Genomic DNA, 14,170 nt, shown 5'->3' on the forward strand with positions numbered 1-14,170 from the left:
TAATGCAACATTTAAACAAAACGAGTAATAGGAGAAGAAGATCATGGTTCAGTTCTGAGCCTTTTCTTGGAGAGAGGCACAGAATCTTATTCAGCAAAGGTGATTCATTTAAAGGTGAGGCATCCACCTTATTTATTTCCTCCTTCTTTAAGGCATCGATAGCATTTGCTTCATCACTGCCATACCCCAAAAACCTGACAGAAACATCTGCCTCCGTCACAGCAGATGCCAGTTACTTCCTTCCCCTGTGGCCAGACACACCACCCTGGGGTGCTCCAGACCAGAGAGCATCCCCGGTCATTTCTGTGGCTTCAGGCTCCACACCCTGTCAGCACAGTAGCTTCTTTACTAAACATCAGCCTTTTTCCTTCTTTTTTCCCTTTTTTCCCTTTTTTCCTTTGTTAAGCTGTTGCTTCTAAAGGGGAATTTTGATTATTGAAATACTTGATTATAAAGGGAAGGGAAGAAAATCCACAGTAACCTGTTGTCAGACACAGCCTACAGATCAAACTGACTTGTGCATGAATCCCAGCAGTTTGCACTCGCGCTGCCTCCAAAGCGTTTATACGAGAGGTGTGTTTTTCCCGTTGTGCTGCCGTGATTGTTTGGCTGGGCGATGGATGGTGGAGAAGGTTGTGTCTGGAAACGTGCTCCGAAGTTGACAGGAAGCTGAGGGGGCCTTTGCCAGCACTTCCTTCCTGCATACAAGGGGAGGACAGAATGGGAAAAACCTTGACTGTCTCCTACCCTTAGAAAAGTGCTACCCTTCCAGCTGGATTACAGTAAAAATATTCTAATCTTTCACAAGATTATAATATCCTTCCTCTCTAGGTATAGCTATAGTGGTAGCAAGGCTTAGATAATGAAATGAACCAACAGTGTAAAACTTATTAGGTAGCTACAGAAAGCTGGTGGAAGCCGAACAAATGAAGGTCCAAATTTGAAGAGCCCTATCTTCAGCCAAGATACAAATCATCAGTGGATCACACCTAATCCGGTATCTTGACTCCAACAGCAACCAGTACTAAGCACTTCAACAGAAGGTGTAAAATCCATACAAGTAGTACATTGGAAATGTGTCCCTCTGGACAGCTTCATTCCTGTGCCTGTTTTAGAGAGTGGATCTAAACCCAAAACATAATGTTTATTACCCCTACAAAAAATAACACTGCAATGAGCCATCTATGAATATTCTGACCACGCAATCCACACATTTCTCATGAGCACCCAGGATGGTTTGTGTTACGGAGACTTTCCTTGAATGTCTTTTTCCAAAGACCCAGCCTCTAGGTCCTTTTGTGGATGATTCATGAATCTGCATGACACCCTGATGTGTAATCATCACCTGTTCACAGTAATAAAAAAGTGTGCAGAATATTACAGAACAGATATTCCATGCTACCACAGGAAATTTTCCTAAAATTTTCCATTCTTGAACTCCCAGATTCAAAGCCATAGACAATGGCAAGATCTTTAGTGATCTTTCAGAACCCCAAACTCATCAGCTTGCTCTGCCTACAGCCACATGGACTGTGACAGCAAGAGCATGGCACAAGGGTGGTGGCTATGAGGACCACTTTCCTTGCTATCCCAGCAAGGGGATATCCTAGCAATCCACCCAGGCAGATACTGTCTGGACAAGTTTGCCCAAGTGAGACTGAAAAAGGGAGGACGAAATTCTCAGGACTCTTGACAACAAAAGAAAAATCCCCAAACCTGTGAGCAGACAGCTCTCATAACAGCCTCTACTTCTGAAAAAGGAATCAGACAAAAAGACCTCACCCATTAACAAAGAGTGGCGAACAATGGAAACTGTCAAAAAATAGCCCTCACGTCAGAACTAAGAATGCCCCTTTACACATCCAAAAAAGCACACAGCTGAGCAAGAGCCTGGGAGGCTGTCAGGCACTGCTTCTGGCTTATCCATCTCCCAGGCCCTTCTCCTTTGCAGAAACTGCCAGAAGCACTAGATGATACTGAATTCCAGTAACCAAAGATGGGGATGGAAGAGGAGAGGAAATTTATGGCAGGACTGAGCCAGAGTAAGTAACAAAATCCTGTCTGTTCAATCTCTTCAGCAAGGACCCTGACACTGAAACTTCACTTCATGGGACATACATCTAAATGATATGCGTGTGCACCTTCTACAGGTTTTACTTTATAGACTAAAGCAATTACAAAAGCAATTAATGAGAAAACTAAACTATGAATAAAACCTGAATGAGTTATTAAAAAAATGGCTATAAAAATTTTCCACCTGGAATACAAGTCTAAGAACACTGATATCTAGATGTGGACCAGGAAACCTCAAAGATCCAATAACCTTCATGGCACACAATTTAGCATTGAATTCACAGGTTTTGCTCTATTTGTGACTCAGCATTCTCCTCCAATAGCACTAAGGAAAATAAATGGAAAGCAAATCATGCTGAACAAACAGGATAATATAGGCAAACACTTGGACAAGCAGAGAACTCACCAGTGGGCTGATCACTTGAGTCACTGTCTTGATTCATCTTCCCAAAGGCAGCACTGAATCAGGGTGCTGAGCTTAGAACTCTACAGCTCAGAGTTGGTAGCCCAAGCTCTTGCTTCTAAGAAGAAAAAATGTAGTGTTACTATCAAACTGTAGGAACTTCACCCTATGTGAGAAAGGAAATATTTTCTGTGTGGTCTGTTGCCTTTGAATCTAAGCATGATAGTACAGAAACTGTGTGCATATACAGCTTAGCATAGAAGTCATAGTACATTGCCTGAAGACCAGAGAACTAAATGGTGAATTGGTGAATTAAGTCAACCAAGAAACACTGAGAAGTGGCATCTGAAAACTCATGCAATTTAAAACAACATGTAGTTAAAACAACATCTGAATTCCTGGAATAGGTCAAGATTAGCTTTCAGATTTCAACTGCACGAACAGGAGTCTCTAACACTGTTTATTTGATTAACCAAACAAAAACCCAGACCTATCTAACCTCTAAACTGGACAAACAGTCCACGTGAAAGTATGTTTTTGCCATAGCTAAACAGCTCCTCCTCTTTGTTTGCTTGCCCTTCCACTCATCACATCTTGACTGTGGTAGAGTTGGGAACAGAACCCATGTCTCCCAAATCCCAACCCAGTGCCTTAACCACCACATCCTTCCTGCTGAATCACATTGCAGAATTGTTTATCAGGAAGGAAATTCCCCCTCGAGAGTACTCACTCTGAGTGTGCTGGTGGAACACAAATGCTTAGAAAAATACAAATGGACTAGCAATAACAACAAGTGATTTAAGTCACTGTACAACAGGCTAAAGGTATACATCAGTACATTGTTGTTTGTTGTTAGTGTAAGTAAGGCACCATTGAGCAGGACATGACACAGAACAAGCAGTGCATCCGGATGTCCTCAGAGTAATAGCCTCCTGCTCTTCAACAGATGATACCTAACTTCGAAAACATCTATCCCACCTTTAACATTAGGTGTATGTCACTCAGAGGGGAATTCAAAAGGTTTATATTCTTACCAGGCACCATGAAGGTCACCTTTGGTAGCATCTCACACCAAGCTGCTAAGTGCAAGCAGCTGTAGTATGTGACTAGTGGGTCAGAATTAACCTCAACATGTTGTACTAGCAAAGAGCCTTCACTTTCTTTAAGGTCTTTGCCACCCTCCCTCCCCCCACCAAAAAAGCAGGGCAGGGAGGGAGATACCAGAAGTGGAACAAGTATGTTTTAGCCTAAGCGTAGTTTACCCCATTAGTCTCCTAGAAAACAAAAAGGGTTGTAATTCATCCACGATCTGTCTGGGGACACAAACCCACTAAAATGGCAAGTTCATGGTCCAGGACTCTGAAGAATTTGGCTCTACTCAGCAGTTGGGCAAAGGAGAAGAATTTCCCCACTTGCAAGCAATGGCTTTCCAGGTTGCGTCCCATGAGACCCCACCACAGTAACCGACACAAACACACGCTTGGGCTGATTCCCAGAACTCTGACAAGATTTCTTTTACACTCCCTTTAAATGTCATTGTATAGAAATTCCAGCAGGACTGACTCTTGTGGGGCAAGGAACCAAACCCTCAATCACAACATCCTAGGGTCACGTTCATATATCTAGAGCAGCTTTTAATGGGCACATCCGATAGGGCTAGCTGCCTCCAGCCAGCTGCCTCGAGAGCAGACCCAAGGGAGACGTGCTCAGCCTCTGGTGCACAGGGCCACGGGACAGCAAAGGACCAGGTCCATCCTACAGACACAGGCAGGGCCCCACCGGCTCTGCTGGACACACCAGCCCCATGGAAAGGCAGTCTTCTCCCCAGAGAAGCCTGGTCTGAGGGCAGCCATCCCACCACGCACCCACGTGAACACCTGTAAGCTTCTGTTTCTCGTGACCATCTCCCCTGTTTGTACATTAAACTCCAAGACTGATCCCCAGTCACGGCAGAAGCACGTCTCAAAGCAAACGCAGGGAGTATCGGTGCTGCTCTGGAGACACAAAGCCCCTCCAAGGGCACTTTGTGCAGGATCTATCTATCACACGCAGACACCTGCATCTCATCTGACTATCTGGGCTCCCCATGTGACCAGTGGAGACAGAGAGTCATCTCTAGGGAGATCACCCAAACAGGGATGACTTGAAAAAGAGATCTATGGAGTTAAGCCATTTCTCTCTGGTAGTTGTCTATAGAGTCTCGGTGGCCACCTCAGATGAAGGCATCTCTGTCCAACCAGCTGAATCCCACCCTCTAGCATTATGTTACCCCAGAGTTGAACGTATTGGCTTTGCTGTCCCACAGCACATCAACAAACACATCAGAAAGTGTCAGGCAAAGTACTAGTATCAAACAAAATCAAATGTCACCGCTTTGAAGTTTGGTATTTTGAATCTATTACCTACTCATTCTTTCTGTGTTACTTTAATTGCCTACAGTTTTTGTATTTATCTTAATATATCTACATGGATACAAGAGTCAGATGGAGCCAGACTCTTCTCAGTGCTGTCCAGTGACAGGACAAGAGGCAATGGGCATGAACTGAAATACAGAAAATCATGTTTAAACATTAGGAAAAAAACCCAGGGTTTTGTTTTTGTTTTTTTTACTGTACAAGTGACAAAACATTGGAACAGGCTGTGCAGAGAAGTTGTAGGGTCTCCATCCTGACTGGACACAGTGCTGAGCAACCTGCTCTGAGCATGGGGTTGGAGTGGGCGATCCCCAGAGGTCCCCTCCAACCTCAACTGTTCTGCGATTCTGCAGTATGGTTGAACACTGTACATTAAAAGACTCCTTACATTTGGGATGTAGACAGTTAAAGACAGCCAAACCTTATTACCCAGGGGTAATGCCTGAGATTTCCAGAGAAACTATCATGCTAACCATCACTCTGTTCCCTGTTCTTCACCCCACCAGGAATCACTGCTTGCTGCAGAATACCTGCCTCAATTTTGTTCTGCACCACTTTGTAGTTCTTCACATCACTGGCATCAGACACATCCAATAATTTACTAAAGTGAAAGTTTCTTGCCAGAAGACACTTTGAGGCATTACTTCCATTTTTTTGAACAGTAAAAAAAAAGTCACAATTTCTCCTTAAGGCTTCTTTCAACCTTGATATTATCCAAAAACCCTCAAGCCTTGCTTTTTACATCATACAAGAGTAATTTAGGAATTAATATTAAATGTAATTCAATTGTTCTTCACTAAAAAGGCTATTCTCTCATTCTTTGCCTGCTATTTTTGTAGTCAGGATCAAGTTTATTTTTTTAGACCTAAGTGGGGCTGACCTAATAGGAAAATCAAGTGTGTCCAGGGGGAGAATATAACTCCACAACTTCATTCCTGCAGGATGTTGTGATCAGTTTAGAGTGGTGAATAACAGCATACTGGAAGGTAATTGCTGTTATGGATGTCTTCTTTTTGGTTCAAAGAATTCCCCATATGGAAACCCAGCACGGAACAGCTAAAGAAAAAGGCTTCTGCAAAGAGCTGCCAAACTGCTTCTCCAAGGACTTCTGATTCTTCTCCAGAGCAGGTGTGGGCACTGTTGAGCTCTTGATTTGGGGACTAGTGCCACACAGAAGCTTCATATTGAAGCAAAATGAGCTAATGATTGCACCCAGTCATCCTGAATAATGCACATGGTCTGAAGCAAAAAGGATGAATGTCTAGCAAATGTCCGACACCTCCCCTGCCTGCAGTTTATAACTGCCCCAAAGGTGAAGTAACATTCAGATGGATGGGGAGGCTTTTTCACCTGACAGTGTAAACAAAATTCATGGTCCTGCTTCCTCAGTAACAGCTGAGGCCACAGCCACCACCAGACAGGGAACTAGAGGCCACTGGTTTCCTTTTGAGAGATTTCAGTTCGAGCAGGGCCATCACAGGGCTGGAGCAAACAAGAGGCTCCTGAACCCTCAGCTTCGGAGTCTCGCCAAGAAAAACAGTAAATCTCTCTCCTGATAGTTTGTTGACCCTCTGTGGGATCAACTCCTGTGCCGATATCTCAAGCCCTGCCACAGCTGGTGCCTTCCTTAAAGCCCAGAAGCTGGATGAAGAGACTGCATAAAAAAATATCTCTTCTCAGAAAATGTCACCAAAACAAAAAAGCAGGTTTCTATTCCGCTTGGTTATGGAAAAAGATTTGAAAATGTGAAGTGAGAGTCACTTAAACCTTTAGAAACAAGACGACAAATACTAGGAAGCAATGTTTATTTGTAGTCTTCTCCATGCTGTGATTTTTAAGCCTATCTCACATGTTTGCAACCTGCCTTTTATTGCTTTATTGTTACAGAACATACAGGCACACACAGCAAAAGATATCCAGATATCCCTCTGCAGGAAAAAAACCAACTAGTCAGGAGTATGGGTAAAGGAGCTGTAGTCCTGGAAGTGCTAACAAAAGCATCATCTGAAGACCATGGGTGTCTCTTCATTGACTTCTACAGACTTTGGATTCTGAACTTAAACCCAATTCAGCAGCCCTGGGGCCAGATTTGGCTTTTAGGCTCCCATCAGCCACAAGCCCAACACTTCATTCTTCATAATGCATAAACTAAGCTACACCACCCAAAATCTCTGCTCCATGCTTGAATGATGGCATTTCAGACTTCAGTATGTCACATATTACCTATGTACCAACCCTACTTACAAGCAAGTTTAGTAGCCTATGTTATTTCAAAGTGGGAAAAAGTGACGACAAAGAGGCCTCTTCATACCATAGGCTGTAACGCAAATAGCAGTTACACCTATTTTTACAGTCCTTTATCACACAAATCTTTAACTACCCAGAAATAGAAACTTCACTTCTCTGTGATAAGGATATAGAAAAAAAAAGCACTGACACCAGAAAAAAAAAAAAAAAAAAAAGGGCAGCAGAAGCTGACAGCCAGTGCCTGCAAGCAACACTGTGCCTCTGCAAAGAGCCCCTGGCAAGCTCACCTCCCCACCACCATCCCAAAGCAGGCAGGGCTCCACGAGACCCCGCAGGCTGGCTGATGAGCTCCTGTCTGGACAGGGCTGCACAGCACCACCAGAACATTGGCACAGTAGAAGCTCGAGTGTGTTACTGGGAACAGGCCAGGACAAGACCCTGCAGCTAAAAGCCACCTTCTGTATTGATTCATTTTATCCGAGTTCATTCCAACAAGGAGATCCCTCTTTCCCCACTTTAGTTTAATGGAATTTTTATTAAATGATTATTGATTTTTGATCATTTATGGGAATTATTAATAATGTCATAGCATTAGTATCATAATAAGATTCACTGGAACCGGTAAAGGCTCAAACCAGAACACATACAGCAGAAACCAGTAGAGCTACGCAGTTCTACTGTGAACCCTCTGCCTCATTAGTTCTGACATTAAAACTAGAAAGCAGCTGACAAAATATCAACAGATGTCTATCAAAGTCTGTTGGACCATCAAGGCTATCCCCCTGAGCATGGTGAAACCCACCAGCTTGACAAGAATGTATTTTTAATGGAAGTTCTTGTCCAAGTTCCTAATATCAATAAGCACATTGTTGTGACACCAGGGGCATAAATAAAACCTGAATCCATGCAGAAAGCCCTGTACACCAGAGAATATGTCTTCCTGCATGTATGCAGAATGTACAGAACATCATTGTCATCAACAGGATACCAAGAATAAAACAATCGTATGCAGGTACCAACCATGTGGGTGGAGCAATATTTGAAACCAATAAGTTCACACCCAGCCTTTCATAACCTAGAGCTGACTGTGCAAATCACAAGCCAGCAGCTAATTTCTGTATGTTTTACTCCTGACAGTAGAGTTGACCCTCCATTATAAAAGCAGCAACTTCAAACGGCTTGGTCACCACTTCCCTTCCAGCCAGGGTAAACAGTTTACCAGCAGAATCCGACTGAAGTTAATGCAGCAACACACTACTTCATTCAGTTTGCAGCAATACAGCAAGGACAGTTATTCCAGAGGGTGGGCAAGGACAATCTAACAGAACTTCTTGAAATGAGATGAGTCTTCCTTTCCAAAGGAAGGGAAAAAAGAAAAAAATTCACAGCTTGGACTTCAGTTTCTGAAAGGCCAGGAAGACTTTTAAATGTGATACTTCAGTGATTTCTGTCCCAAAGCTCTCCCGTTGGAGAGACACTGTGACTCCCAAGGCATGTGTGAGTCAGAGGAAAGCAGCCCAAACACACGCACAGGGTATCTGCCTATCAGGGCATTTGGTAAGAATAACATTTGCTCTTTTTTCTTGTAGATCTGAAGAGTCATGGATAGGTAGGATGAAATAAATACTTTACATGATTCCTGAGTATCCCTGCAACCCTTGCTATCAGGCTTCCCGGAAGCTAATTGCAAGAGTATCTAAGAGGAGGCTCACTGCACCAAGACAAAAAAAAGCCTGGCAGTGGCTTCCTCTGCCTCCACACTGCTGGCTCTGAGCATCTTCTGAAAGGCTCCCAGAACAACATCCCTCATCACCTGCACTCCCACCAAGAGGCTCCTGCTGGCTGACAGCATGCACAGATATAAACTTCTGCCTACACATCCAAGCATGGGACTACGGCTGCTGATCTCAAAGTATGTGTGAAGTCCTTCCATTCTGCCAGCAATGCATATGGGTACCACTCCGCAGACCAAGCTCTCTCTGCTCATCTTGCTCTTCTTACACATCAATCACCTCCAGTCTCTTGGAAAACTCACCCTGGAAACAACCAGCACAACCAAAGTCACTGCTGAAACTCAGGGCAAGGCTGCGAGGGTGTTTCTCGGTGTTGGAGGTGGTTCTCTCACTGTGCTCCAGCCCCATGGAAGGATGCTGGCTCCAGAACACAAGGTGGTGTGGTTCACACTTGCTTTTCCCTTTGGAGGCTGAAAGGGAGCAAGTTAGTTTGCCAGTCTCTGGCACCCTCTGCTGACAAACCACCACCGACCTGTCCCAGCCCTGCAGTGCCCAGGAACGCACAGGAGCTTCAGGCTGGAAGGGCCATACCCTGCTAATGTAATCCACATCTCCTTTTCTAGATGAACAGTTCATAACTTAAAATTTCTTATCTTTTATTTGTTTGGCCAGATATTTCTGTAAAATTATACTAGTCACAGATGGCCCTTCTTCCCCTTGGTTTGCTCCAGTAACTGAGCACACTGTGTAAAGGAAGGCACCCTACTCTCCTACCTCTGGTGTTACCTTAAACCCCCTTGTATTTATCATCCTTTCCACCTACCAAATCCCCCCAGCACCTCGCATGCAGCATCTATCCTCTTCCTTCTTTCCAAAGAGGTTATGTGCCAGGGAGGTGACCTAAACTCCAATGCTAATTTGGAGAATGAAAAGCGCAATAATCCAAACCACAATGTTCTGGCTCAGATATCAGCCAGATATCTGAGGGTATTATCCCTGGAAGGGAACCATCCGAACCCTTCCAGTCCCATGCTTTTGATGCACGATACCCTCAACAGTCTTCACGCCACGCTTGTCACACAGTATCTGTAGCATTGTGACCCCTCCATGTCCCTGAGCTGGGCAGGAGGATCACGTGGCGGAGGAGGAGGAGCGGCAGCAGTGCATAGAAGCCGGAGCTGTGCCTGGCATGGGGGCTTTGTGCCACCCACCTCCACCAGTGCAACCTGGCACCGATGAAGTAAAGGGAAGATGTGATCACACAAACCTTTGTCACGTACTCAGCACCAGTCCTGTAACGTGTTCAACACATGGTGTCTCACACAAAGGTACACTGAGATGTTTGAACACGATCAGCGACACTCAAACTCTCTGCAGTCAGGAGACACCAGAATCGAAGGGGTTTTGCGTAACTGAATCACTAACACGACACATCCTGACCCTGCTGTGTTGCACTTGAAGGTTCCTGTGAACAACGAACACCAAGAACAGAGAATATTCTGTGTAAAGGCAACAATGAAACAGAAACCTTATCTTCTGAGATCTGTTAGCCTTAGAGATTGATTTTCAGCCTTGTTATTGTCTGCATTTTTCTGCTTCTTGTTTTTTCTTTATTTGTGTGAAGAAAGGCCAGGAGAACAAGCCCTGCTTGACAGTTAGCATACGCTGGGTAAACCATAAGACAGCTTGCAGGCTGAATAGACACTTATATCGATACTTTCTAAATGCTATTTCAAACCCATGCAGGTTGTACTTAACCTACCAAAGGATCTCCACTTCAGTAGAAAGAATCCCAAAGGATCATTCCACCTCCAAACCAGCACCTTAAAAAAAACCTAAGGACACTTTGGAAATATGCAATGCAGAATTTCAACCAGAATCAAAGTGTAAAAAAAAGTTCTCAGCAAATAGAAAAACAGGTCAGGGTGAACACACTTTATAAATTTAATTCCAATTTGTTGGCCACTACTGAAAACCACTGTAATATAAAAAAAATTTTAAAACTTTAAAAAGCCCAGGTACTAAATAATCAAAATGATTGTAATAGTAACACATAAATCCTTTTTAGTAGGAGATACAGAGTAGTTACTTTAAATGCTGACAATTCAGTATTTCTTGATCTCCCTCTCAAAAAAAAAAAAAAAAAAACCCACCAAAAAAAACCCCCAACAAAACAAACTAATAACTTACTTTGCTTTCTTTTTTCCAGTCCTAGAATAGTTTTGTGTTAACACTGTAGGCACACCACCACTGGGGACTCAGTATGTGACTTCGTTACTTCCCAAAACAGAACCAGGGCTGTTTCATTTTGACTTCTTCAGGCACTTCGACTGCTTCCCAGCATTTTGATTTCAAGATTAGGCACCAGTGTTAAGCAATGAACCCAGCATTATTAACATCTGTCCAGTGCTCTGTGACAGAGAGCATTTGAATGTTTTCTCCTGAATTGCTAAGGAAAACTTTATCATCTTGCATAAACCTATTCATTTTCCTTTTTTTGAATGCATTAACCATCCTCCAGAGTCTGACACTTCTAAAAGGCTTTTCTGGACAAACTTTGGCAGCTGAAGACAATGCTCTTGCCAGCTGTTTGTCCCACCTTGCTGTGCCAGGAGATGCTGCCTGGACAGCACAGCTGGCTGAAAGTCTGCATGCCCGATGCCTCAGCTCTCGATTTTGTCATGTTAATGTGAACAGTGGGTGAAAGTAGTTGTGCAAAACTGCTGGGCTCTGAGCTAGAGAAACTGAGATACAAGGACACATTCCTTCTGCAGCACTAATAAACAGTGGGCGACAGTCATCTCCTAAATTATTGCAGCTGTTTGGCTAGCAGATGTGAGTCAGAGCACTAACACCACAGATCATCAATGCATGTAGGAACATGATCTGAACTCCTACCTCTGGCCGAATATACTTCACTCTGGGGGTTGCTCCTAAGGGATCACCAAGAGGGGCTCTTCAGCCACATGTACACTACAAAGTTTTGGAACTGCAATTATGTTAGTAAAAGTGCAGTAAAAACAATCACTTCCTGACTGACAGATGCTCGAGCAAACTCCCAGACAAAACAGATACCATTTTAAGAATCATGGCATTTACAGGAGGAGGGAAGGAGGGAGGGAGGAAAGTTTGTCTTTGAAAAAATAACCTTTTGTTTTGTTCTGTTTAAATAAAAAGTGTTGAAGCTTTCCTTCTCCTGAGGGCTTTGCTTGAATAGCTCTAGCTATAGACGCAACACTAAACAGAAAACTTTTACAGGATGGATGAGTAATTTCAGCAATCCAGTAAATTTTCTTCATTTTGATCCGCTTCCCTTGCTAATCTCCCTTTCTATTCACACAAAAGAGCTGAAACTCTGCCTTGTTGATTTCTCGATTACTTTCACTCCAGACCATGTCTAAACACTGATAGAATCAAAGAAGAATAATCCAAGGATTTCCTCTGAAATCAACATTTCCTCTGTTATCCCTGCTGTTAGCAAATCCCTCAGATCCCAACTGTCTGCAGCTCCTCATCTTCCATCCTCGACTGCAGTTACTAACAGGCTGCCCACACCAGGAGCGAAGCTAGCAGGTCTGCACCTTGCACAGGTTTCAGGCAAAACCACTCAAGTTTATGGGCGAGCTCCTTTTCTGTTTCCCAAAGGCACTGCTATTACACCTTGTAAACATTTTCAGAATTCAGAAGTCCCACAAACTATTGGCATTTTAATTTCCAGGTTATCTTACCAGGCTTGACCTAGACTTTCTTCACAGTTCTTTCTCACCATGATCTGATACACCTTATCAACAACAAGAAGCTACCTGTTTTAGTAAGTTTTGCCTCTTATTCCTGTTTGTCTCTTACCCACATCATTACCTATGGATCCTCCCATCTCCTTCAGGGAATATCCTCTTTGTTAAATGCTGCGACAGAAGGCAGCAAGGAGGGAGGAACACTGGATAACATGAAGGATGGTGGGGCAGGAGCTGCAGCAATCAGAGATCAACTGCCAACATCTAGTACCGACTGAAAAGCCAGAGGAGACATTGGCTTTGCTGTGGCTGAAGACCCTGACTACTACTTGAAATAAAAATTAAGGGATGATAAATTACGGGCTTGAGACTTTGACCAGTAGATCTCTTCATAACACAAGATCAAATCTTACAATGTACTGGTGGCCTTGTTTGCCCACTCTCTGAGAAGACCTCTGTCCTGAACAATCTCACCTGTTGGCAACTAAGGGACTGACACCCCCACATCAATCCTTCAGGATAAGGGCTCTCACTGTTTCTTTCTGAAGAAGTTTCATTTTCACTGTCATCACCGGATGACTTCAAGGTCAACTAAGGCTGCTCATCAAAGTCAATTTAAGCCTTTGTCAAGCTTTGAGAGCATGAAGCCAACAACTCCACCACGTTCTCCTTGGAGATTTCCTCATGCTTGTACCCACAGCACGAGACACAACATCCTCCTGGAGTGCAGGGATAATGTCAAATCCCACAAAGTCAGAAAAAAATTGAAGTCACATTATTCACCACACACTGTGTGCTAAATTTTGGTCTCTTCCCAAGCCATATCAGTGTTATCTACACCATGCCTGATAATAAATTGCTTTCAAAACTCCTTCTGGGAGAGTTCTTCCTCACCCTTTATCTGCTGAATAAGCTTAGAGAAGGTCTTCCTCAGAAAGCAGGTTTTGAATGCAGCGATTAAGCCATCAGTGTGATTAACAAGGTCATCTTTGGTGGCATAAATGGCTTTCACATGGGACATCGGTTTGTAATCAAGTTTGTGGGAGGTGATATTGTACAAAACAAGGAGAGTTTTGAAGCTGGAGTTCTGTTCTCCTCACAGCACTCCTGGACGGCTGGCACCGAGAAACCACTCCTGAAACTCCTGGGTACTGAGCCAGGTTTTTCCATATGACTGGAGGATGGGCCTTCAATAACGTCCTCATTGCCCTTTGGTTCTTATTATGATAAACAAGCAAGAGCTTTACCTTCCAGCCTCATCCTGCATCACCACCCAATAAATGGGTCAGACCATCTCAGGGGAAGAGAGTACCCAAGTTCAAAGGCTCAGATTAATTTTCAGAAGCATTTTGAGCAGCATCATGCACAGTCACTGTGAAGCTGTCTGGTTGGATCAGGAGATCTCAATAGTTACAGAAGTGTCTACCATTATCTTCAGAAGAAGTTGAGAAAAATGGTGTATTAGCCAGCTTTTGGACTGTTATGCATTCATAAACAGTATTATTAACCTGAAAGGCATGTGTTTTTCTCAGTATGATTTACTAGTTGCAGTTATAGTTGCAATAA

General features: G+C 43.5%; 1 protein-coding gene across 29 annotated transcripts in view; it reads right to left on the minus strand.

The window, feature by feature from the left end:
- Positions 1-14,170, minus strand: part of EXD3 (exonuclease 3'-5' domain containing 3) — a 297,113-nt gene that overhangs the window by 227,321 nt on the left and 55,622 nt on the right. For 10 of the 29 annotated variants that reach the window (XM_069770629.1, XM_069770640.1, XM_069770639.1 and 7 more), the window contains one exon: positions 2,480-2,594. The exons of 16 other annotated variants lie outside the window; for them this stretch is intronic. In XM_069770629.1, the coding sequence (XP_069626730.1) occupies positions 2,480-2,516 (37 nt within the window). In that variant the 5' untranslated portion in view covers positions 2,517-2,594. The remainder of the gene's footprint in view (positions 1-2,479; positions 2,595-14,170) is intronic. 3 more of the 29 variants (XM_069770633.1, XM_069770634.1, XM_069770630.1) reach the window with 1 other exon arrangement.

This window comes from Haliaeetus albicilla, chromosome 26, assembly GCF_947461875.1.
Source record: "Haliaeetus albicilla chromosome 26, bHalAlb1.1, whole genome shotgun sequence".
NCBI classification, from domain to species: Eukaryota; Metazoa; Chordata; class Aves; order Accipitriformes; family Accipitridae; genus Haliaeetus; species Haliaeetus albicilla.